Here is a 27,424-nt window from a genome sequence, read left to right as displayed (position 1 = left end):
ACTAAAACGTTGAAAATGATTTAACTCTGGCTATTTTTTTATCCGACACTGCTTGACTTTGGGCTTATTTCCTCCGCTGCAAAGATCTCTAGAGAATTTTTACAAATAGTTATTGCTCGAGTGCAGGATAAAAACAGGTTTGTGTAAGTATGGCACAACGGATGTTCGGTAACAAATACGAAATAAGAAAAATTATTCCACTAAAAAAATATTTAAAAAATACAAAAAATCAAGTCTCCATTCTGAACTATGGCTCAAATTTTTGTTTTGGGACCCAAAAATTATGTGAATTTTTGTAAAAAAATAAAAAATGGCGTTTTTTTTTAGGACCATAAAAGGGTTTGTAACATTTTTTAAAAAAGAATGGTTGGGACGAAAAATCTGAAAAAAATGGTGAGTGCTTTTTTTAGGTTGTAGAATCATATAAAAAATAATGAAGCAAATTAGCGGGGGTCAGGGTAAATGTCCTTTCAGTTGGCATGGAATACCTCATATACATCTAGTCAGCAAGTATAATGAAATCAAAAACATTCGAATCGAAATCAAAACACCAGGGTTTAATCATTTAGAAAGTTCTAATTGTAAGAGCTTTTCTTGAATTTTGATATCTTCCAAAATAAGAACTTCACTCACGGATTTATTACCATCAAATGATAGGGCTGATGTTTTACTCGTGTTCACCGTCTGTGGGGCAATAAACATCGCTGGAGATGTTTTTAATCGATCAATTCTCTCTTCCTACCATAACCTAAATTTTTGAAATTATAGTAAAATTTGATCGAGCAATGTTAACTGCCAGACAAATTTTTATTCCAATTTCGTATATAATTCCACCAAAACTCAACTGGAGTGCCTATAATTACGTTCTGTTATCATTCCCCCCCCCCCCCCCCTCAAGTTTTATCTTCTTCTCCGTAGTTCTCGCGTGATTCACATTCATTATGTAATTTTTTATTCATATACACGCGTGGCTTGCTTTCGTGTGTTTTCTTCAAATCTCCCGCTGTTGCTCTTTTAGCGGCGGGATTACGATACGAGTTAAGTTGAGATGAGTTGAACGGAATTTTAATAGGAACGTTGTGTTATAACTCTTTTTTATACCCATTAAGTAATTAAACTGACTAAAACATACCTATACGCGTAATAAATAGTCTAGAGAAAATTTGATTCGTCAAATTGATGTAGCTACAGATAATCCAATATAACAAGATGGAAAAAAACATTGTAATTAAAAAAAAAAAAATAACATCCAGCGAACGTAATCACGTACTGCTTGATTCTCTGGATGAAGAAAGTGGTATGTCTAGTATCTATCTACAAACGTCATGAGTTATAAGTTTTCTACGCCGTTACATTCGTTATGCTTAAAAAACGCATACATGGTCAGATAGAAACGTTGAATTATTGTCAACTCTTGATTTCCAGTTATTTTAATTCAAATTTCAAGGATACCCTGCGTAAAATACCTCCAAAATCCTGACTTATGAAACTTGTTTCTTTCGAAACGCGAAAACGATTTGTTTTTCCCAGTAAACTTGAGTACCGAGATACCGTTCGTAACATATTTCGCGTTGAGATAAAGAATGGCTCTTTTTTTTTTTTCTTCAAAATTTACAATATTTACATAGCGTATAATATGTACATACATACATGTATACACGTTACGTATATGCGTATTTTCGATGTCGTCGCGGTGTTGAGTCGAAGACGAGTTGTTTACATTGAAATTCTCGAATTTCTTATATTGTGATACATTATAATTCCACAATACAAGTCTCTGCTGCTGCGGCTGCTGCTGTTGCTGCAAGAACGACGAATATAAAATTGTTTCGGTCTTTAACAATTCCGTTCGGATCTTTAACACGCTTATATATTATTTCGACAGACCTCATCGTGCATAACATATCATGTATTATTCGAGAAAAGAAGAACAGTACATGACTGTACGTTCGCGACACGATCGTTAATTGTTATTATGTACATACGTATCATGCACAGTGCTTAATAATGTTTCCTAAATAAAATAAGAAATATATATTAACGAGTAATTAGTGAAATATTAATTATAATGTACCGAAGATAAATGTAAAGTATTTCTATCTGTTCTTCCTTGTACTACTGATATTTCCACGACGAAAGTATCATGTGCCTGTGCAAATTTCATGAGGTGCTCTACTTTTATCAAAGTGATGATGATAGAAGAGGCAAAAAATTTACCGCGCAGCGTCGCGAAGCCCTAGAAACCTGTTCGTTCCACTTACATAACGTATAAGCTCTAATGGCATATGTATGGAACTTGTATATACACTCGGGTATATACTTACGAGGCGATATCTTATCTCTGGAAGGTGGATCAATGTAATTTATAATATAAATTATAGTGGTGTAAGGTACGAGCAGATCTCATCTCTCAATGTGTTCAGCCTGCAGCGAATATACCATAGAACCGCAAGTGCCGACTAAGTAACACTTCTCAAGTATCCGTATAATAGTTTTGCTGTTTGAAGTCAGAATTATCGTATATTTATTTGTCAAGATCTGTGCATTATATTTTCTATATATTTTTTTTTCTTTACTATCATAAGCGACTTGCGGGCAGGCAACCCGTAATCCACTGAAATTTAAAAGCAATTTTTGAAGTTATACTTCTTTAGGCGCGTTATGAAAAACTGATGAGAGTGAAATTTCAAGATGCGCTCGCATCACTGTAACACAAAATTAACAGGATGAAGTTGCCCACTCAACCGAATTTGAAATTTCAAGATGCGCGCGCATCACTGTAACACAAAATTAACAGAATGAAGTTGCCCATTCAACCGAATTCATTATGTCTCGAAAAAAAGCTAATGTTGGTACGCTTGTCGCCTCTGATCACTGTTTTCATATTTATTTATAATATTTATCCACATGGTTTTAGTTTTTACAGTCACAACACGTGTTTTATTTTCATACAAGTGCGAATTATATACGTGGCAATAAAATATATTCAGTAGTGATTTAAATTGAATATTTGGATTAATATTATTTACTATTTGTGAATATTAGTGAAAAAATTGTGCTGAAATACTTTTTCAAGTGCTCCAATATAATTGAGGTTAGTTATCCGTATGTATTATTTATTGATATAAATTAAAATATCATTATTTAATATAATTAATACTAAATATTATTAAATTATCAATGCTGAATATTTATTATTTAATGATGCCAAAGAAGTATAACTTCTCACGCGCGTACATAAGTACACGCACCCATTTTTTTATTTTAATCATAATTCTTCTGTCCAGATTTTGCGTTCAATTGTTTGTCTCAGAGTCAAAAAATTAGACTGAAGAAAATAGAAGAGAACTTTAATTCAAGAAATTTGGGTACTTATTTTGAATTATATCGATACTGTTGTAGTGCAGATAATACATATAGTAAAAATTCATTACGATCGAGAACAAAGTTACTATAATTATAAAGTATCTACTTAATATGTAATACGATATTTGGCAGTCTAATATAGATATATGCCGTTGGTTGAAAGTTACTCGATTTGTTTGCTTTTCCACTTGAAATGTTGATATTCAAACTTTTCTATTACATTTCGTCAGACGGAACTACAGCACAGCATACTTTGAATGGCTCTTTAATTTTGCATGTATGTACATACCTCGAAATTGAAATCGTCCCGAAAAAATATTTGAAATATTATAAGGCATTCGTGCACGGTAATTTTGATCCGCCATTTTGGATTTGATAATTCAGATTCGAAATTGAGGTATATTTAATTGTAAGAGGTTACTCGCCCGTCTGGCCCAAATAAAATCTCACGAGAGTTTATGTTACAACAAATAACATTTGTTAGTGAATAACAACAGGCTTTTACATTGCTTCACAATTACGAACTGACGACGCCGGTTGGCGTCGGCCATAGAAGTTTGGTTATTCAGAGAGGACGCCTCGTACATATTTTGGTCTAACTTGTCCGTCGGACCTTGGTCTAACTATTTTGCATTCGATTACAAAAAAAAAAAAAAAAAAAAAAACGGCCTTGAAAATTCCCGCTTACAATTAATTTAAAATAAAACTAAGTAAACTTCTAACTATGACAGGGTTGCAACTGGTCAGAGAATTATGAAAAAACCTGGAAATGTCATAGAATTCTAAAATTATGGAATAGTTAGGAAAATGTCAGGAGTTTCCGTGGAAAGTCAGGGAATCGTTTACTATATTTTTTTTTCATACAAATACGTCCCAAAATTTATTTAAGTTTCAGATAAATTAGATCGAATACAAATTTTTTTACCATCGGCGGAAGGTTCTCGTCAAACTTTGAATATTCCTGAATATTACCTGACAAACGAATTGTGCGCATCGGCTAGATGGGACGTATACGTACTTTCATAAAAAAAAAAAAAAAAAAATTATACGGAAAACATCCATATGTTTATCAATTTGCTACAGCCAATTTATCCGAATTGGTTAGGCGAAATTATAAAATTTTTGTCTGGAAAACCTGGAAAAGTCAGGGAATTTCGTGATAGGGATTTAGTGGCCACCCTGTATCATAAATATTGTGTTCAACAAAGAAAACAAAAGAAAATATATCAACGTCTTACGAATTATTGTTGTACGATTGTAACTACATATTGAACAATTGTAGAACGATGACATGGGCAAGAGCGTAATGTTATGTATAACTTCTGTTGTAATTGAAGGTTACAGTGTAAGCGTATAAAGGAATTTTCTGTTTGCGTTTTCTTTTCTTGTCTTTTTCATTATGCGTTGACTTTGGTTATATATAGACATGTGGAGCGTTGGTTATAGGTTAGGAATACACGTACCTGATTAGTAGAACACGTAATTGTACATACGTACATACCCGTATTTACCTCCATATCTGTCGGCGGTTCTGCTGTTGTTTTTTTTTTTTTTTTTCTCGTCGTCATCTCTTTTGTGTCTTTCCTTTTTTCCCGAAGGACGTACAAGAAGCAGCCATATAACATAAACAGCATACGCATTTAGCCGTACTCACGTAACTGCAATATAAAGGGCTGTCTGATGACGTAATTATCCGATCGCGTGCCGAGAATACGAAGCTTATAATATTATCCAAATGCCGAGAAACTAACCCATGGATTATTATTATACCTGCTCATGCCTACTGGCGATATAGCTGGAATGCACATGTACGTAATACGCACGCATGTACAAGTGCATATGTATGATTACTAGTGTGTTGAAAAAAAAAAAAGAAAAAAAAAAAAATTTTCTTCTTCAAAACAGGTTCAAAAGTTCCAGTCAGGTATAAAGGGTTGCGCATCGTACTTTTCCTATTTTCCATAAGAAAAACATGGGGGAAAAATGGTTTTTGCTTCTTCTGATTTTTATAACTAGCTAATCATGCGTCGTATTCACAGACATGTTTTTGTAGGGAATTGAACGCTCTACAAAAATGTCCGTTATGATGAATCTACTATTTCTTATAACTTTTTGAACAACTTTTGAACGAGCGAATTTATCGAAAAATGATCATAGACCTTTTTTTATAGAACGTTCAATTACCTACAAAAATATATCTGTGAATTTCCTTTACGACGCATCGTTAACTGATTACAAAAATCAGAAGGAGCCAAAACCATTTTTCGTATGTTATTCTTATGGAAAATAGAAAAGTGCGATGCGTAACATTGTAATGTTGATGTTAGGAGTTCAAATTTTAACAGGCGTATTTTTATTCCGAAATGGAATTTTTAAACCTGTTAAAAAAAAAAATAAAACTAACACCTTAATATCCATGTATACCTACATAGAAATAAAATTAGAGTGATGAACTGTGTTTTTTTCTTTCGTAGTCCAGTTGCATTATTTTTCGAATTTTCCGTGCAGGATTTACGAATTTAGGTTCGGTACAAAAATGTACAAATTGCCAGCTAGTTAGTACTACTGCAGTTGTAAGTTTTCAGTCAATTCGGTCGTTGTCGGGTATCATCGTATCTGTATCGTATGTTGAGAACCGAGTCGTCGCTCGGTATTCAGCATATCTAATTTTAATTGAACTCAGGTACAAAACAAAACAAAACAAAAAAAAAATCTGAAACAGTAATCATATACATTGAATTAAGAAATAAATCATCATCCTCAAATCCGATTTAAATTCTTGTGACTATACGTAACTGCAGGGTTTACCTTTTCGGACATCGTCAGCAGATACATACGTAATTCCTATCTATTTATACTTTTCTTCCATTTACCTAATGGACACACATTTTACCTATAAATTCCACACATGTCAATGAACGTAGAAATGTGTATCTGTATATCGATATTTGTACATATATTCTACCCCTCCATTTCATACGTGACACCCTTTCCTGTACTCCTCTTAAACGTGTTGATATAACTCGATAAGTGGTGAGAAATATTTTTTTACTTTCTTGAGTTGATTTGCTGAAGAAGGCAACTGTGTACGTTCATCTTTTTGATAACATAATTCGAAAGCGTGAGAAGAAAATAGAAAGTGTTGGGTATACAGTGTGTGTAATATTGTTAGGATTGGTCACAGCCATTTACACTCGGCAACAATTGCTAGTATAGAACAATTAATCCTCGGATTTATGTCGCGCCTATTTTTTCGAGACACACTTGCCTCGTCAAATTTAAAAAAATATCCTTTTATAACGCATCGACAAAGTTGGTTTATAAAATATTTTAGAAACATTTTCGAACATCTGAGACCCCAGTGAGATCGACGAGGATTAAAAAGATTCAAATTTCTTTCGCAACAACATGTCACAGTATAATTTTGTCAGATTTGTGTTCATCTTATGAAATGTATATAAGTTTACACCTTCATGGAAGAAAAATGTTGAATTGTGATTCTGGTAAGGCTGCAGGATAATTCAGGGAAATCTAAATTCCACGTGACTGAAGTCAGTAACGATGTAATAGCTTACTTTTCGGAAAAATCGTTATTTCACAATTGCAGGGATGTCTGACATACGCAGTAAATCATAACAAGGCAAAAGTTATTCATATTTTGAAGACATGATTGCTTCAAAGTCACTATAAACTTGCAAAATAGTTATTTTTCCCCCCAATGTTCCATTACGTTAACGTTACTAACTTCAGCCTCATTAAATTCCATGTTTCATTGCGGCATATAATACGTGCACGTATAAGATGTACACTTGGGGACAATGAATCTGAGACGTCTAATTTTTTACACTAGACAGTCATGTTGGCAACGCAGAGAAACCTACAGCGCCATAGTCGGCCAAGCGCGAAACTAACTCGATCTCAATAAACATAACATAACCCATGACCGTCGAATCTAACCTTAAAATTCCGCGGGGATGATGACTTTTTAGATTGACACGTATTCTAAGGTTAGATTCGACGGTCATGGGTTATGTTATGTTTATTGAGATTAAGTTTGTTATGCGCTCGGCCGACTATGGCGCTGTAGATTTCTCTGTGTTGCCAACATGACTGTCTAGTTTAAAAAATCAGCCGTCTTAGATTCATTGTTCCCAAGTGTACGTATGCATGTATACTTAGTGTACAAGAGACATGGTATGTACCGCAACATATCTTATCGGCCGACGACTATAAGGCCGTAAAATGAATTGAGGCAAAATTTCGACACTCGCTTAATCCTCGTCGTCCTTGAGCCAGTCAGTCCCATCCGTTACTTAATTTATACCTGCTGAGATTAGTGTTTCATACATGTTTGAATATACGCGAACGCCCATCGATCATTTATTATTCGTAGATATTCGATCGTGTGTATCGCAATTTGTAATACTTGTATTACCTACAGTCATCCAGCATCTTATATATAAAAGAGAGGCATCACACATGAAAAAGTGAAAATAATCTGTCCTCAAGAGTCATACGTAAATTCATGATAAGAAGTCAAGTGAAGTCGTTTAGATTCACACTAACGATTCATATGCGTGAAGAGGATTACCTCAAGTCACGAGGTTGAAGTTAGCAATGTTATCATAACGAAAGATTGGAAAAGAATACTATTTTCTTACTTTTACGTAACAATTTTTAAGGAACTAAGGTTACAAAATATAAGTATGTTTTGTTTCATTGCGATTTACTGAATTTCAAACAGTTCCAAAATCGCGAAATAACGGTTTTTCCTCAGCACAAATCGTTACGGTAACGTTGCTAACTTCAACATGCTCTCAAGTCACGTGATTTCGTGCGTGAAGTCACGTCGGAGAGGACTTGAATAAAAATACACTAATGTGAAAGATTAACTTGTATTAACGTTCAGCCATTGTAATTACCTTCAAATCACGTCGAGTCATACTTTAACCTCTTTCAGATAGTGAAGTCATCTAAAGTCACGCCAATCAATTCACTTGGCAGAGTGAACAAAGATATTACAATAATTGCCGTAACGGAATGAAAAGTATCTCCAAAGAAGTATAAACTACCTTTATCAGTTTTTCCGATGAAATCTCTTTTGTGAAAAGATCTGTTGCCTGCACCATTGGGATTGTCACTTTTTAATGCGGCATCTGGTGGAAAAAAATCAAACCAACGTAACCAGGCTTGACAGCTGATCGTTGACCGTGTTTTTCGCGTGTGGTTAGTAGAACAGGTACATTATTGATTATGTTTCATTAATTTATGTGCCATGAGTAATTTGAAACCTCAAGAATTACGATTTTCCGCTGTTAAAATTAAAAACTTAGGTCATGTGGTGACAAAATGGCGCCGAAAATCATGCTCTGACGTCATGAGGAAACTTTCCAATAATTGTAATGTATCAAATTGAAGTCACGAATTTCTGTATCAAATGCGTCAATCCCGTTGAAGTTAACTTAGGAGAACGCTGTGATTTCTAGATATACAAAAAAAAAGAAAGAAATTGTTAGAAGATGGAATAAACAAATACATCCGCGTATTGCGATATAACATGAAATTAATTGCAATTCGTCGGTTATTCACGAATTAAGTTTTATAAAACAGATATAAACGTTGGCTCACGTGTTGCGACGAGGAGAGCGTAAAATTGTTTTGGCCTTGATCATATCATGAGACATTCCAGTTCTGGGTTTCGCACGTGTTATATATTTGGGCGTAATTCACTGTAAGACTAATTTATCGTGTGGTTTAAAGTCAACTGGTTGACTCGCTCACTCGCTCGCGAGTTTAATAATAAGTAGCAACATCAGAAACGTACTATTTAATTGCTGCCGCGCGCTTCTCTCTCTCTCTCTCTCTCTCTCTTTCTCTTTTTCCGTCGTAATCACTGTAAACTGCATTTCACTTTAAAGGAGAATTACAAGGCGGCCGTCGCCCGCTTCTGGGGCCGTTTAATGTCGGTTATTCAACTTTCAATGAACTCGGATATCTCTGACTACTATATATGTTCTCCGAAAAATTGTTGACCCAATTCCTTTAGCCGTAGCTAGGTATTACCTGCAGTAAACACGTTACGCTTGCTGTATCGATAGCGAGGCATAAAAAGTCTTGTGTTTTTTGTTTTTGTCTCTCTTTACACTCAGTCGGTATACCGTGTAACTAACTAACCCTGCGAGGCATGCAGGATATCATACTACATAATAAATTACCGCGATGCTTATTTCAGAATTGTTACTTTTTTCTATGGTTATATTATAGTCAAGGAAATTGCTGGGTATTGTTCATGAGGTCAGCAAATCTCTGACTACAATTAATGCATGTTTCTTCAGGCGACGCATGAATTTCAAATTTTCGGATTATTCTTGAACGAATAGCAATAACCTTTAAACTTTTAACAGTATGAATATAAGTGTGTCGAACGATGCGTACTATGCAGTTTGATTAAGATCTACAATCAGTTGCTTTCTTTACGATTTTACCGACAGAGCAAGGTAATTTTTTTAAATTTTGATCGCTTTCTATAGCGGGCTTCATTTTATTAGTTATAGCTTCTTGAATGCCAGAAGGTAAATCTATTTTATCACTCCGTTCAGCGTGATCCGAAATCTCGCTTCAACGCATTTCGGAATACCGATCGAGTAAGAAAATTCTAATCTCCATTTTTTGTTTTTCACCTAAGAAATGAAATCGTTTCAAACTTTGGTAAATGGTGGTGTTTGAAAATTTTCTCGTATTGTCACTGTGTGAAAAATTCTGAAAATTAGCAAAAAAAATTTAAATACATCCGCGGCTAACTTTCATTTTGTTTGAGGTTATGGGACGTCACCCCCACTTCATAACCGAGTTCCATATAAAATCACTTTTTAAATGCATACAAGCCCGATTATAAACCTTTTCATTTCTCAAAGTTTGAAACGATTTACTCGGCCAAGAGAAAAAAAACTGTGCCGAACACGATTGATTGCTGAATTTCATGGTGATACTTGCAATTGTAGAGAATCGTTATGAAATATTCGAAAACTTTTCAAATCCCACAGTATAAGTCTTGTATAAACTCCCGAAGCACAGTCAGCTTTTTATAAAATCCCATCTTCACGTCGTACCTTTAATCCGGTATCAAAAATCCGTACAATAAGGCTCGCTTTGGCTGACGCTGAGCGGCGCTGATATCGCTAAGATGATGCAACGAGTGGTGGGGAGAGTAGACAATTTCAGTTAATAACGGGGCATTCCATGTCAAATTAGCTACCCACGTACATCACCCTCTTCGATTTTAATAATTTTTTAGTATGATGTTTATACCGACCCAAAACGGTCTCTGAATTTTTTACAGATTTTTTTAGCCACCGGTTAAATTTGAAAGATATTGAGAAACCAATTTCGAAAACGCCATTTTTAAAAATCTAAAAAAACAAGCACCACACGATAATGGGATCTCAATACTTACTATTTTTTCGTAAGTTTTTTGTTTGGCCATGTCGGAATTGAACTTTTATTACTGTTTTCTTTTCTATTCCTCTACTTAAATAGATCACGGAATCATGAAAATAATGCGTTTCTTCGATCTATTTAGATCATTTACCGATCTTTTGAGTCCGTAATAGTACTGAAAATCATCAGAACCTAAGGGGGTGAGGTACATGGGCTGCTAATTTAACGTGGAATGCGATCTATATATAGTCAATTTTTACCAACTTCACTTCGGAACCTTAAGACGACAGCGTTGCTTTGGAAAAACTCTAAAACTACTTAACGACGAATTTTTTAAGACGAATTTTTCGTAAGCTTTCCAACAGAGATGGGACTTCTGTAGTCTAGTCTGCATGGTTTGGAAATTCAAGAGGAACTTCAGTTTTTCAAGCTTCTTCGTTCGTAGAGACCAGGCGGTGTTCTGTCTCATTTCCTTTCACACATCCGGCGTTGCAGGCACGGTTTACGTCCGAGTCACAAATATATGAAGTATAAGGTTTCCCTGCATTGGCCACGTGTTTCCGCGAAAGTAAACGTGGGACGCACGTGAACGTGGTCCTGCGGGATATTCGGGATGAATGAATGCATGTTCCGGTGCTGTTTACAGGAAGGAAATGAAAAAAAGTAAAGGAAGGGCGGAAGGCGATGGAAATTTTACCAAGGTTTCACCCTCGAAGGTTTCACTCGTCGTCTTGCTGCTGCGATGCACGCACGATGTGTAAACTGTGATGTGCAATGAGCTGCAGGTCTTCGTTTCAGAGGTTTATAAACGCTCACGGGAAATATAGTGCATTCCGTGCGAATTCGATCACACTTTGATCTCGCCATTTTTATTTTCATTAAACATCTTCAGGCAATAATAGTGGTTCTAAAACGAATAAGTTTCTGATTAAAAAAAATTTTTTTTGTATCTTCCGTATGGAACATTGATTTTTCTAAACCAATAATTTTCAATGCTCTTGCCTTTGATGGAATAAAAATTCTTTAATATTTTTTTATTACGATATTTCAGGGGCCTCTAAATTTTTCGGATTATTGTAACTTCGAAACTAACATAAAACTGCATCAATTGTACATTATACAATATACAATATTTTATGCATTGAACGATTTTGGTCAGGTCAGTTTCACGCGAATGACCGCTGTATAAAAATTTAATTTTTGCTATTATAATATGTTTGAACAAAAAATAGATTTTAGGACAAATGAGAACCGATGAAGTGGAATTTTTTATTATTAAAAATACGTTTGTATTTAAAAATTCTTACCCTCACATACAATTTATTAAAATTTATCGTCACAAGTAAGAGAGTGAATTTTTCAAGATTCTTTTTCAAAATATCCAGAGTGGGCGATTTTCCAATGTTGAAAAAAATCGTCAACAAGTACGAACAGTTGTCAATAAAAGAATAGCGTAACTTATGGATAATTATTACATACACAAAAACTGAATTCGGATAGAAGATACCAGAGTTTAAGGTCAGTTAAATTGGCATGGAACGCCTCATACATATGTATAACTGGCGAGTAATATAACGTAAGTACGTGGATGTCATCGCAACACGTTTCGCTTAATATAGAAATGTCATCACACTAATAACAGTGCGAACGTTGTTTGAACAAATTTCGTGCGCGTTTTCATATCGTATGATCATTAGAACGTTTTAACCTCTATAGGTATAATAACACGTGTAACACGTCATTAAACGTTTAATAGGTTGTAGGTATACATGATATATACACAAATATACATTGAAGAAAAGACGGACTTTGCTAAAAAAAATTTTTAAGACTTTTAAATTTCCTGGTAATAAGAAACATATGGGGGAAAAAAACAAAACGACACACAGTATAATCATATTTTGAAAATTCAACTGCTTCCTAGTCATTTATAGCCGATGGACAAATTGCGTTTAAAAAATACACGATCCATCCTCATAAGTCAGATCGTAAATTTGTATGCCGATAAAAAGTTGGAGAAGAAAAAAAAAAAGGGGTAAAAAACGAAGTAGAAATAATTGCTACATTGCGGTAAAAGCCTGGCAAGTCGTATTATGATTTGAGTAATTTCAATTTTCGTCCGTAATTTTCCTAGCTTTGACAATTTTTTATTTTCAATTTATTATATCAATCAATTACTCGCGCTTTTTGCTATTCCTGCATCGTACGTATTAATACCTATAATATACTTTTTTTTGTCCTTATTCAATATTTTTGATTTTGTTTAAAAAATTTTCCGCCATTTTCCAAACTCTGAAACAGTAACCTGAATTTTTCAGATTTTTTATTCGACTGGTTAATTATTTATAAATATTGAGAGTGATTTTGAAAAGGACCTTTTTCTCATTAGAATTCTCAATGAATTCTCAAAAACTGTATTTTCTTTCTCAAATGTTTCGAAACCGATGAGCTGATTTTTTTTTTCTACTTTTTGCAGCACTTCTAATTTTTTTGATCCACTGAAGCATTGTTCAAACGGTTCGAAAATTCCCGAAAAACTTCTAATTTTCACTTAGAACCTTTCCAAACCGGTCTCATTATGAAATTGATAAAAAAAAAAAAATAAAAGTCGAATGTGCGAAAAAGTAAAAAATAAACAAAAATATCTCCGTATCGGAACCAGTCTAGAAATGTTCTAACGAGTAAAAAATAAAGGTTTCGAAAATCTTTCATGAAGTTTCAAACGGTTCGAACAATGTTTCAGCTAGCCAAAAAAAGAAATGGCAAAAAAATTGGCCCAGCATGGTCCCGGTCTTGAAATGTTTCAAACAAAAAATACAGTTTCTTAGAATTTCTTTAGAACTTAAAAAAAAAAGGTGCTCTTCAAAATCGCTTCGAATATTTCTAAAATAATTGATCAGTCGGATGGAAAATCTGAAAAAATTCAGACTAACGTTTCAGAGATCGGACAATTGCAGAAAATATTTTTAAACGAAATCGGAAATGATAAGGGTCTGGCGTCGGTGGAGTTCTCATGGAATTCCCCATATATACTATGTGTAATACAACATTCATACCTATACGTACAATATATATATATATTATCGCACTCTCGACGCTGCAGCATACCGTATTTCCGTTATACATCTATACATACACACATGTACATTTTATATATATATATATATACATATGAGTTTACATATATGTATATATATATATGTTATGTATCCCGCTTACTTCCGGGCTGCAAACAACAATGGAAATTCAATCTCTGCGCTATTCTGCGTAGTTCGAGGCAGACTACGTATGAATGTACAGGTAGATATTTGCACAAAATGTATGTAAATACAGCCATGTATTACATTATATATTCACTACGCCTTTACTTAATATATATAAATATATGTATATATTACATAGATCTTGCAGCCTAACGTACGGTTTAAGACATGGAGCTGCACGCGTGGCGAAATTTGCAAAAAGCAACAAGACAATGAAAGAAAAAAGCAAAAGAAGAAAAAAAAACAGCACACGTTATTTAATTATACTCGAATCGAAAACGGTAAACTTTCTTTTCTCTGGTTTTTTTTTCTCATCTCATCTTATTATTTTTTGCTAGTCTCTTCCCTATTTTTTTTTTCTTTTTCTCCTCAGCCGTTTAAATACGTTTAAATATATGGGGCATTACATGCCGATTACTCGAACAGATTTTGATCTCGCTATTTTTACTTTGGTCGCATTTTTTCCAGGCGATGAGCGATATCTCTCATATTATGTATACCTAATTTAAAAAAAAATGTAATTCGATTGCCGAAACAATTTTCAATTACGAATGTTCAAAGCGCGCCACAATTTCACAGCCTTTGTAACATCGTCAAAACTTATATTTTTTTTTCAGACCATAGCTTTTAAGATGAAATCGTTTTTATTCCACAATTTTTTTCTTCTTCAATATTGCGCTTTGCCGACGATTTGTTTAAAAAAAACATCAATTTTCAAATGTTTCTAAAATTTTTCGAAAACGCGTAATAATTCTGTTGAAATTCATTTTTCACCGCTTGTTTTTCTTTTTTTTTTTTTTTTTCATAGAATTGCGGTATAATATTCTTCTGAATAAAATTCACATTTCACATACAGTGGTTTCAACGTGTTTGCAAAACGTATTTTAGAACGCCTCATACACGATTATATTTTCTACACGCATGAAGTCGAGGTATAATAATATGTATATACCTAAAAGCGTACTTGAAGCAGGTGCAAGTTTTTTGGCTGCTTCAATTATGTATAACATAGCTAAAAACTCTGGGTTTTACCTAACACGTTGTATTATCTTTTTTTCGTGTAGTTGACCGTTAACGCACTATCATTCGTTATCTAATCGTTCGGTTCGATGTGTATAAACACACACACACACACATATACATATGTCTCATGTATGTATATGTAACGCCGTTGGAAATACGGTGTCAAATATTTTATCTAACCATTTTTTAATTTTACATCGTCTACCTATTTATACTGGTAAAATTTCAGGCGCTGTTTGATTTCCGGTTTAAAAATGGTACAATGATATCCTTTTATACTCGAATTCGAAATTCTTGAAGTTTATTTTACACAGACAGTTGCCAGTTAATCGGTAAACAGTAAAAATATACTCACGGCTCGAATGATTCGTAATTAATTAAACACTTATTGTAGAGACGTGTTTTATCATTATTATTATTATTATTATTATTAATATTTCTAACGTGATAATCATTGCAAATGTAATGCTTATAGGTATACAATACCGGTATACCAAAGAGATGACGTATGTGATTATCAATGAATCAGTATAATTGTACCGTGAAAAATGATGTCATACATAAACGATTTTAGTAAAAGATTAAGAAAACGATCAGCGGTGAGTGATGTTTTGGATAATGCAACGAATTTAATAAAACACCCTATTTTCTTTGAATAAATGTTGTTTTTTTTTCAGTTCGCAAGAAATTAACTAATTCTTGGCAGAATAGATTTTCATTACCGTACATTCGCATTAAAATTTACTTTCTATTACGGTAGATTATTCATTAAAAATTGAATCGAACTTAATAACAGTTGACTGATGGTATATATATTTTTTCGTTAATTATATAAAAAAAAAAGGTAAATAATTAGAGGTTAAAGTGCAGAGATTAAAACTTCGGAATTCCAACATATCGTTAATCTAATCATCGTATTAACGGCTTATCCTTAAATTACGATTAATACAGAATTTGTTATACCTAAATGTATACTCGTTTGTCAATGTGAAATTGTACGTTTGATGAAATCTTACACAAAGTTCGAGTAACTCTTATACAAATTCATACATAACGTTAAGTGCAAATTGTTATCAAATTTTTATTAATCGAAGAGAAGAATTAATTAACAAAAGGTTTACAAGCGCCATTTATTTGACGTGAAACAAAATTTCTTTAAAAACAAGTCCGTATTTGCCAAGGCCAATATTCTCTAATAAAAAAAAAAAAAAAAAAAAAAAAACAAGAAAAAACAATTCGATAACAATAAGACTTGCAACCTTTTTTATATCTTCTGTTCGATCAATGTCATACATTTTATACATACATTGGTTCGAAAGGTATCTAAAAACAAAAATTTTGTAACAACAATACATGTATTCATCTAAGATACCTAAATTAGTCTATCTTTTGCGTAAGAATGTGGTATTTTTTTTTTTTTTTTTTAAACGCGTTGAATATTTAAGGGGGTATTCTAGTGTAGAAATTTGAAAAAATCGATTTTTTTTTTTTTTTAATATTTTCAAAGCTTAACCTTTCAAGAATGTGTCCTTAAAAGGACAAGTCAAAACTTCAATTATTTTCAGAGATATAGCTATTTTAGTGACACGTCTTCAATACTGGCTCGGCTGGAACGAATTTTACTCGAAACTTTAAACGCGTTTTTCTCAAAACTACATTTTTCAAAACGGTTGACATGATTTCTCAAGTTCTATTGAACCGATTTACTTGAAATTTGGTGAGAATCTTCTCAATACATGTCTCTATCGCACGAACTATTATTATAACGAAATAATAATTTTTACTATTTTTAAAAAATTCAGAAACGTCCAAAAAAGTCAAAAAAAACGTATTATTTTTGCGGACAGCCGTAATTTGGCAAAAAAAAATTTTTTTTCGACTTTTTTTTAGTTAGTACGATAGCTGCATTTATGTAGATTAATAATCTTTTTTTTTTTTTTTCTGATTTTGAAAATGCTTGCAATCGTGACAACATTGGCGCGCGATTTTTTTTGTACCCCCCACTTCAACAACTCATAGCACTTTCAATTTTCTATTTTTTGACTTGTTTTTTTTTTTTTTTGTAATCGTGAAATAATAATAAACGCCTGATAAAAAAATGGATGGTGAAAATATTTTTTGTTTTTTGTTTATAGCACTTCAAAAAACACCTCAAATTCATGCCTCTACACTAGAATACCCCCTTAATCATTGACGAAAATTGCATCAAGGGAGGAGGGAACTCGGACTAATTTTTGATTCCTGACTCATCGCGATGCTGACGATCTAAGGCTTATATTTTATACACCTATCGCAATTGTATCGATAAGAGAGTTCCCCGCATAATTGTGCGTCACACAAACATCAATTTCTATAGATATATGGGTTCGTATATCGCTCCTGTAACACATATGGTTGGTAGTCGGATACATGTATGCGCCATCCGTAGCTTTGCTGATACGCATATGTATTGCAGAATACGTCGAATCAGTTCGGTGAGTGCCGCCGTCCGTTGCGAGTGTTAAAATCGAGCACATCTAATCCCGTTCCAATACCTGTCTGGGTCCGTGTGTAAAAAATTTTTAATTAACGATCGTTGCCCGAACGGAATCGTAAAACACGTGCCGAGGAAAAATTATTTCAATACGTCGGCTCGTGTGCGGAAAGTGTATGTAGATGATGAAAATTTTTGTGAAATATGCTCCCTCACGCTGCAGGTGCGTGACGTGTCACCGAGAGATTTGAATTTTTTTCGTACGTGACAAGTACTTGTGTATTATTTACGGTGGAAGATACGAAGGGAGAGAAGATGCATCGATGATTTAGAAATAATAACGAAATTGAAGATGATAAAAAATGCCTATTTCGTTGGGTATTTGTTTTACAACGAATAAACAGTAGCAGAGTTCAAAGAAGAAAATCAATCGAACCAGCAATTGAAACTTTTGGAAATATAATGGCGTACAGATTCACTGATAATGGCCCTTACGGTAAGATCTACAGAAATATACGTTGTACGTTAATTGCGCAATCAATATAATTATATCAGTTCGACGTCGTTGTTGATTTGTAATCAAAATTTGGAAGAGGATCTATCGATCGGTCGGTAGTTAAAATTTCCGATTCTTTTTTTATTTAATTTTTTACCGTATTTTTTTACTTTCATTCTCGAATTTTATGCGAGAACCGAATGCCAGCGAAGCTTGTTATATACATGTATGAGAAAGTTTGACTGGAGGACTGGCGGAATTTTTCCCCCCCATTATCTAATCGACGCAAAACTGGCAACATATATATGTATATATATATATATATTTACATATGTGTGATAGATTTGAATAAATTACATGCGTTATATACGGTGGCGGTTAAAAATTCCATAATCATACCTTGAAATTAATTCGGTAGATTGAATCCCTGCACGTGAAATTCGAATTTTTAGGAACGGTCAAATTTAGGGATTAATTTTAGATGTGTGATATTCACAGCCTTGTCAGAAACAAAGTCACTGAAACAGATTACGGTTGAATTTAAATATTTGACGATTGCAACACGAGAGAAAGAAAAAGAAAAGGAAAAAATAATAATAAATGTTTCAATGAACTTCTCGACAATGTTAAACTATAAGTTTTCTTTGAAATGAGAGACCGACGCGTTAGTTTTGTTTATAATTATGATGTTTTCTATTCTTACATAACATTTAGAGGGATCCTCGTAGTTTACGAATATAATTTTATAAATACTCAACGTAAGAGTAACTCGTAATAATACCAACATTATTATATTTTCTAATTTTTTCTTGCTGCCTTTATGGGATGTAATACTTTACAGTGTGTTTAATTCCAAGCAAGTTAACAACAACAGAAACTTCCGTTTTATTGTTCCTCTTATTAGCCTAACGATGTTCTTCATTCGCATTACATCGTTCGGATGACAGGCAATGCCTGGATTGTTGTTGTAGGTCGTTGAATTCTTATATTCTTATGCCACTTGTTGTGTCAAATATTTGTGTTATAAATGTCATGTAAAATTTTGTCATAAATATATCAAGAATGGGGTAAAATGTTGGTGCATCGAAGTATTAATTTCGAGAAAAACAAAAAACAAAAAAAAAAATAACTATACTTGCATGAAATTAGACACTGAAATAAAACAATATTGGGAAAAGATAAGGTTAAAAACTTTCAAAACATTTTGTTATACAAAATGACGACTGGTTAAAATGTTCTAAAATTACAATCCTCACAATTACCGATGAATCTTGTCAGAATTTGTTTGTCTGCAAAGTTTTGTTGTTGATTTACATCGCTTGTTATTAGCCGTGTTTTTACTTTTTTGAGAGAAAATGAGAGAGAGAGAGAGAGAGAGAGAAAGAGAATTAGGGTGTAGTATTAATGCAGCTTATTTGGATTGTTTACCATAAAATTTCCGACTATCTTATAACTCGTCTTTTGGACGATGAGAAATTAGATATTATCAGCGATGACTTGTAGAAACTTCCTAAGAGAATCGGTTGAATCATTTTTCTTGGATTTGTGTTTCTTCGAATACTTGTAATCGTTATAGTTCAGCGCAAAATACCTGTCAAAATCAATAGATATTTTATCAGCATCGAGAAATCCCCGCCAGGCCCCTAAAGTCTTTCATTATGACTTTATTCACTGAAACTTATTCGATCATCAAATATATATATATATATATATATATATATATATATATATATTTATTTAGTTGGGTATAAGAGACGTTTCTTTGTTCAAGTATTCACCCCATCCATACATGTTTTCCATTTGATTTTAAGGTTCTTCGGTTTATTTATTGCGTGATGTTCATTTTATTTTAACTTAAATTTCCGATTCTTATAAACCTTCAACATCTTCAGGCGATTTTTTACATGCTCAATTTGCTTGGATCGTATTCAGTTCCATCTAACAAGCGAAACTGATCGAATTTCTCTTTTAAGGTAAATTGCCGTGTATAATAGTTTGCCATGACACAGTTTTTCGGAGACCTCGTTGTACGTCAAACTTATTCTCATAATTATTTATCCGTAATTTGAAAATAGCTTGCATCAACAAGAAACGACAAGCGAAAGCACGTACACAACTATTGTACAGTTATATTTAATAATTTCTTCACCTTTCGGCTAACTTCTTTTCGGTTCAAAACAAAATGCGAGTTCGATTCTATACGAATTGTGTGACAATGACTGACGATGCAGCGGACGTGAAGGATTGGAAGTCATTGTTACATAATTTTTGTAGAATCGAGCATGCATTTTTTTTTTTTTGCACCGAAAACAAGTTAGCCAAAAAGCAAGCAAAATTCGGATAGAATGGAACTCTCATTTTGCTTCGGACCGAAAACAAGTTAGCCGGAATGCAAAATTCGTATAGAATCGAGCTCGCATTTTGTTTCGGATCGAAAAGAAATTAGCCGAAACCAAATTCCTATAGAATAAAACTCGCATTTTGTGTTTTGGACCGAAAACAAGTTAGCCGGAAATCAAAATTCATATAGACTCGAGCTCGCATTTTGTTTCGGACCGAAAACAAATTCGTATAGAACGGAACTCGCCTTTTGTTTTGGACCGAAAACAAGTTAGCCGGAAATCAAAATTCATATAGACTCGAGCTCGCATTTTGTTTCGGACCGAAAACAAATTCGTATAGAACGGAACTCGCCTTTTGTTTTGGACCGAAAACAAGTTAGTCGGAAGGTTGAGGAATTAATTAATATTACTGTACAAGTCAGTACACATTATTGCAAAATTCCGTGCAATCATTCCACCTTCTGCAGCGCTGTTTCTACTCCTTATCTATACACGTATATGTATTATACGTATGTCTGTATGTAGTTATTATGTACATACCGTGTACAAACATTTGCTGTAACAATGAGCCGACAGATAAATTTGTCGCATGACATTCCTGCAAGCTTGAAGAGCATGTATACATGATATACTGTGGTGAAACCTGCTAGAAGCTAATAATTGCGTCACGGATTTACAAAATGACCGTGAATTTGAAGCATTCAAAGTGATGCAATTTGTACTAAAAATACCTGTAATTTCACATTCAGTTCTTTGTATTTTTAACCTAAATGAATTTTTTCTTCATGATTGTATGAAGAACAAATCGCGTTAGCGATGCAGTGAAATTAGATCGTACAGCTTCGACGATAATTAGTTTCAATTATCACAAGTTACATAATTCAATTATCGCATCTACGCGAGAAAAAAACAGGCACTTATATTATATTGCATGCGAATTTGGGTGAAAAGAATAATCAACTTGGCAACATCGTTAGAGAATTTTTCAATTTCTTCGGTAGTTTTGAACTAAGAATAAGAGAATAGATTTACAAAAAAAGTTAGTTGAATTTGTAATTACTTCGTCCAATTATATGTGCGTTATCGAATAATTTAATCTACGACGAACGTGACGAGAGACGAAAAGGAACGGTATTTCCTCTTAGTCAGCCGCTGTTGCAGCTGAGTGAGAATAATTGTTCTGTTCGAAATTCTGGCTTCTCGGAATTCTACGATAAATTATAGATATTTTCTGAAATCACGTAAATGATGATAAGCGTTTCTTTATCGGAAATACCGCTCGCCTGAGTCACCTCTGTCACCTTGTGTACAGACATAAAACTTCAATGTACACACACGCAACATATATACATAAAATTGGTGACTGCGTAATTCATTTTCGTGTATAAGAATATGCATTATATAGAAAGTGGGAGAAATTTTAATGCTTTTGATTTGCATCTTCGAATATCTATGGTCATTAAGAAAAATTTAAATAGAAATAAAAAACAAAAATGAAAAAGAAAACATTAGGCGTACAGTAAAACAGTAAAAACAATGTTAAACCACCGAGTTACGTGACAGAGACTGAATGAGTGCAATTCAGACTAAACGAGTTGAATTTGGTCAAAAATGCCCCTTTACCATTCACTCTCTATCAATCTGTTTCATCGTTCCCCTCCTGTTCCACATTCTTAACTTATTCCTACCCTATTCCATCGTTCCTCTCCTATTCCACCATTCCTGCCCCGTTCCATCGTTTCCATCCAGTTCCGTATTCCTAATCCATTCCATCGTTTCTCGCCAGACTCACGTTCCTACCTCGTTCCATCGTTTCGTTCCAGTTCCGTATTCCTATCCTATTCTATCATTCCTCTCCTTTTCCATCATTCCTACCGACCCGCGCAACTCGAATTTCAATAATAGTTTTGTTCTAAAATTCATCAGAACTTGATTCAGTTACCTATTCTAGACGCTCTGTATCCTAATTGTTTGGTTCCGAGGATTTTCTGAATTGTATTATGTAGGCGTTATGCTCCTGAAAAATTCTTTTGAAACCGTGGTAAAAATGATCGAACGACGAAAGAATATGAAATATGGCCTAACCCCAGAGTGATTCTCGTGTTGCGGTGATGGGCGGCTGGATTCGGAGATAAAAAGAAGAATTATTGTATGTTTCCGATGTGATTTCAGGTGCGCAGTATGAGACCAGCGCGGGGCGCCGCGTCGTACCAAATAAACAGAGCTACGATTACGACTTCCCATCGCGGCATCTCCCACAGAGGGTCGACAGATACAGGGGTGGTCCAAATATTCAGAGAAGAATGACTCAGAGAGAGGATGTTTTAAAATTTGAGCAGGGCCGTATCAAGGCCCTGCAAGAAGAAAGACTTCACATTCAGAAAAAAACTTTCACAAAATGGATCAACTCCTTTTTGCTCAAGGCGAGTATTTATTATTTTCTGACGGGGGTGTGTCGTTCTCGGGTTCCTTGTGCTTCATTTTAAAAAATTCAATGTCATTCTGCCTGTTGGAAAAAAGGATTTATGTACGATTTCTTTGAAATTGTAATCTCAGTTTCAGGATATTTTTTTGCAAGAAAATAAAACGGGATCATCGTGATGAGATAAATTTTTATTTATAAATGTGAGAAATACAAGAAAGAGAGAAAAAATAAAACAGTAAAATACAACCGCGATTGTTAGTTTTATGTAAATATCGTCTTTTTCTATCAGTATTAGCAGGAAAATTATTTTGCGAATCTCATGTTTACAAGCCCAAGTGTGTAATAGACGAGTGTGAATTTACGAAGGTGTTTCCGCTGCAGGCGCGGATGGAAGTCGAGGATTTATTCACCGATCTGGCGGACGGAAAGAAGCTTTTGAAGCTGCTTGAAATAATTTCAGGGGAGAGACTAGCTAAACCAAACAACGGCCGGATGCGGGTTCACAAAATCGAAAATGTCAACAAATCTCTGGCGTTTCTTCACACGAAGGTACGAAAACATTACACCTATATCGCTATTTTCTCTCCTTCTCTCTCTATCAGTTTTATCCGAACATATTAATATATTACATTTGTTCACATCATTTACGTCTGTATTACAGACGCAAAAAGTTTCGCAAACAATTTGAAAAAAAAAAAGAAAACAAAAAACGAACCACCGAAATTAATTCATCACGTTTAAAACACAAAAACCACTTTTTCGTTTTTATTTCGATCTCAGGCACATTAAAAAATACACCTGCTGCCGTCATATTATCGACAACAAATTTAAAAGGTCTCGCGATAATTTGAGCCTGATTTTCCGAAGTGATAGGAGACTTGTTTGCCGAACATTATCGGCAATTTTGCAAGTAATTGTATCTTGTTTGTCGCCTTGAAATATTATCTTGTCCGTGTTATCATTTCTTTTTTTTTTTTTTTGTTTTTATCGACTTCGAATCGTTCGCTGCATGTAATATGTGATTCCTAAAATTTCTTCTGAAACAAACTGACCAACAATAAGATTGCAACACGGGTATGCACAAGCAATGTGATTACTGTTTCACATCGACTTTCGAAAATGAATTTCATTTTTAGAAAGGAGCGACTGCAGTTATTAGCCAACGTAAGCTGATTCAATCATTTCGTAGAAAGTAACGATCTGCCAAACAAATTTTACAATGAAAAATATAACAATTATTGTTATCATTTTCTCGTCGAAATTTCCTCGAAAATTTTGACTTTCAGTAATCTTTCTATAATGTAAAACCGAGATTCACGTATATCAAATTTCTTAATTCCTTGACTGCAGTTAAATTTGAATCACCCTCTATTTTCGCATGTATAATAAATGTATTATACATATAGATCGTTGGTGCGCGACGGATGATTTCATGCTCAGACATTCCGCAATATCCGCTCCTATTTAAAATTAAATTATACATTCGGAAACTGATATTACACGTAACATACCTCGTACAATAAATTGTGTCTATGCTATCCGTTCTCATATTTTTCTCTACGTTGGTTATCCAATTAGCTTAAATCAATTGTAATTCAACTTTTTCTTACAATTTACATTTATCTAATTTCTTGAAAGTTTGAATTGCTTCGAGTCTATTAACAAGAATTAACAAGAATAAAACGAAGACACGCTAATTCAGGCACACATTTTTGGTATAGCATGACTCGTTAATTGATTTAGAGATTTGAGCTTTTTTAACGTGATTACTAACTCTGTGCATTTATTCCCGGTTTTTTTTGAAAATGCCCAATAATAATATATTTCAGGATGAAAACTGTTCAGAACTAACGTGTGATATTCAATTGCCTTGATAGTTCTTGCTTCATACTACAAATTGTTTAATATTATATCTATATCGTACCTTTCTGAGTAAAGATGGATAAGATAAAATTATCGATTAAATGTTCTCCGGTTTGACCAATGAGAATTTAATAAATCGTCACATTCTATACGGTATCGAACGATGTAAATAGTGGCGTGGCAAATGTTGACTTGTGGAATTTTTGGTGATTTAATGCTGCGACGAATCTCTATGTTTTTCAGTGACTTCAATCGATAGATTAATATAAGGCCCAAATAATGTGACGACATAGTGTTACGTGAAATGCTCTAAATTCAGCTGTCATAATTGCGAGAATACATTTTTCGAAAGTCTCGATGAGAGCTACAAATTCGTTTCGTGACTTTTATTCCGTTACGTGTATCAACTTTGATGTCTCGGGCCCGTATCGAGATATTCGCAAATAATAGGAAAAATATAATTAGTTATTTCGCTCCAGTTAAAGTAACAAAAAATCATGTTTAGGTACAAAGGAGATATGAAAACTGAATTCTTATCAGTTATTGATTTCAAATCTATGTTTCTTAATTTTTCCGTTGTCCAGTTTTTTTTTTTTTTTTACCGAATCGTACACGTGATACGTCTTGAACGTTTTCTTCAGCATCTACAGTGACTCATAATAGCGTTTTCAATTGGCTACACTGAGTGCGATTTCCCCAGTTTTCAACCAATAGCCACGGCGAAATCCTAGGGAACATGTACTCAGTGCAGCCAGTTGAAGACGCTATAAGATGGAAAAAACCTAGATATGCTAGGGCCTTTTTACAAATACTTACCGTATAATTTTAATGATCACGATATTAGTTTACGACTCGCATTGAATATGTTATACATAAAATAGTAAGCTACTTAATAGCGATTCCGCAGCGTGTACTGAAAACGGCGCACCAGTTGGAAGGTTAATGCATTGAATCGCAACGCATGCAGTTATAGGAATTGGGACGCTCAACCAGAACGCGAGGATATACATGCAATGTGTGCACGTGTTACATAGCTGTGCCCGCTCGAATCATGCGAATCAGTCAACCGTGATGTACTTGGTAAATAATGCGAACCGAACTTACGCTTCTCTATCAAACTGTATGTGCCGGTATACCTATGGTGTATTCCGTGCCAAATAAATCAATTTTTATCATCACTATTTTTAATACTGTTGAACCGTTGTCAAGTAAATCTTAGGATTTTCAAAAACTTGAATTTATTTGAAATTTTTCTTTTTTCATCCCAACACTTTGAGGTCACAAACTTTGAAGTTCAATTGTTATCGACTTTTGAATTTTTAACTGAGATTGGTTTCGATCTTGATCAGCAATTATCGTCTTTGAAATGGGAACAAAAAAGTTTCATAAAATTTTAAATATTCAAATAGTGAAGTTGATTTTTTGAAATTTTTCCAAAATTTTGAAGAGGTATACTTTAAACTAGATTCTAATCGTTGAAAATTACGTCAGTGTTATAGAAAAAAAATACTAACTGAATCTATCAGCAAATTGACTGTACAATAATTTAAACATAGAGAATATAATTGTTAGGAATTTGGTAACCTTTTTTCACTAAGATGGTAATTTTTTTATTTTTATATAAAATTTTTTGTAATTGTGACAAGAAAAGTGAAAAAATTATTTCACCTTCCACGGAATTTAATCGTGTTTTCCATGAAATATGAGTGAGAAAATGTTTAGAAAGTTTTTTCAAAATTCGTAATACGCTAAAGGTAGATTCTTAGAAAATTCCATGACTTACAATGCTTAAAAAAAGAAAGAAAAACAATCTTACCATCATCGGGTTAATTGAGAAAGATCAGAGAAAAGTGAAATTTTTGATAATTTTTCGAGGTCTTTAAACACGGTGAAATTTGAGAAGATTAGTATATATGTAACTTGGAAGTGACTGCTGTAAAAGAAACAGTAATAAAAAATATATTGAGCGTTTCAGAGATGCTATTATTACCGAAAAAAAACTTCAATGAAATCAAAAACGATGAGGGTTAAAACTGGTTGATTTGGCGTGGAATGCGACTTATATACCTATGTCCTCCTCACCTTGCAGTTTACAGTTATACCTGATCTGCCTCGTCCGTGAAGAACAACGCCAGATGTACGGCTTTGAGCTTAGGGACCGCGAAGAGCTAAAATGGCGACGGCCACTTTTATCCATTTACATATTTTTTTTTCGCTTTCTTCCATTATCTGTTTACTAGTCGACGAGATTTGCAGCTGCTTACACATACCGGGTCCTAAATGACGTGATGCCCCTATTATTTCGTCAAAAGAGTGTTGGCACGTAGGTACTGTAATGTTCATTAATGCCTTGGGCTTCCGGCTTATTTGTTTTCGGTCTAAAACAAAATGCGAGTTCGATTCTGTACGAATTATGTGACAATGACTCCCAATCTCTCACGTTGGCTGCCATCGCCAGTCATTGTCACATAATTCATATAGAATCGAGCTCGCATTTTGTTTCGGACTGAGAACAAGTTAGACGGAAGCCCAAGGCATTAACGAACGTTGCTGTACAATACGAAGAGACTAGCAGCTTCTTACGGCTCTGGCCATGAACATTATCAAATGCTTCTTGTCGCAAAACTATTTGGCATATTATATGCTCTCGCGGACTTTTTTTTTTGTAGAGCTTATCGATACCTTGAAAACTCTCGGGCATAACTTTCCTCTATCTGTAAGAGTTTAGTCACCGTT

The 27,424-nt window shown here is 34.0% G+C and overlaps 1 protein-coding gene and 1 long non-coding RNA gene across 12 annotated transcripts in view; one reads left to right on the top strand and one right to left on the bottom strand.

The window, feature by feature from the left end:
• The window catches only part of LOC124309325 (spectrin beta chain, non-erythrocytic 1), an 80,673-nt gene that overhangs the window by 3,500 nt on the left and 49,749 nt on the right, over window positions 1–27,424 (top strand). For 4 of the 11 annotated variants that reach the window (XM_046772879.1, XM_046772882.1, XM_046772881.1 and 1 more), the window contains exons 1-3: window positions 17,564–18,058; window positions 22,573–22,823; window positions 23,192–23,374. In XM_046772879.1, coding sequence (XP_046628835.1) covers window positions 18,025–18,058; window positions 22,573–22,823; window positions 23,192–23,374 — 468 coding nt within the window. In that variant the 5' untranslated portion in view covers window positions 17,564–18,024. Of the gene's footprint in view, window positions 1–17,563; window positions 18,059–22,572; window positions 22,824–23,191; window positions 23,375–27,424 lie in introns of those variants that run through there. The other 7 variants (XM_046772888.1, XM_046772887.1, XM_046772886.1 and 4 more) reach the window with 2 other exon arrangements.
• On the bottom strand, window positions 1,381–9,373 carry LOC124309328 (uncharacterized). Its single transcript, XR_006909221.1, has 4 exons — window positions 8,995–9,373; window positions 8,289–8,522; window positions 4,868–5,024; window positions 1,381–1,801 (listed from the first exon to the last, which is right to left on the bottom strand). It is a non-coding gene; the product is annotated as an uncharacterized LOC124309328 (long non-coding RNA).

The sequence above is a fragment of the Neodiprion virginianus genome, chromosome 7, assembly GCF_021901495.1.
Source record: "Neodiprion virginianus isolate iyNeoVirg1 chromosome 7, iyNeoVirg1.1, whole genome shotgun sequence".
Lineage (NCBI taxonomy): Eukaryota > Metazoa > Arthropoda > Insecta > Hymenoptera > Diprionidae > Neodiprion > Neodiprion virginianus.
Note: the sequence above shows the minus strand (reverse complement) of the source record. Positions and strands in the feature narration are given on the sequence as shown.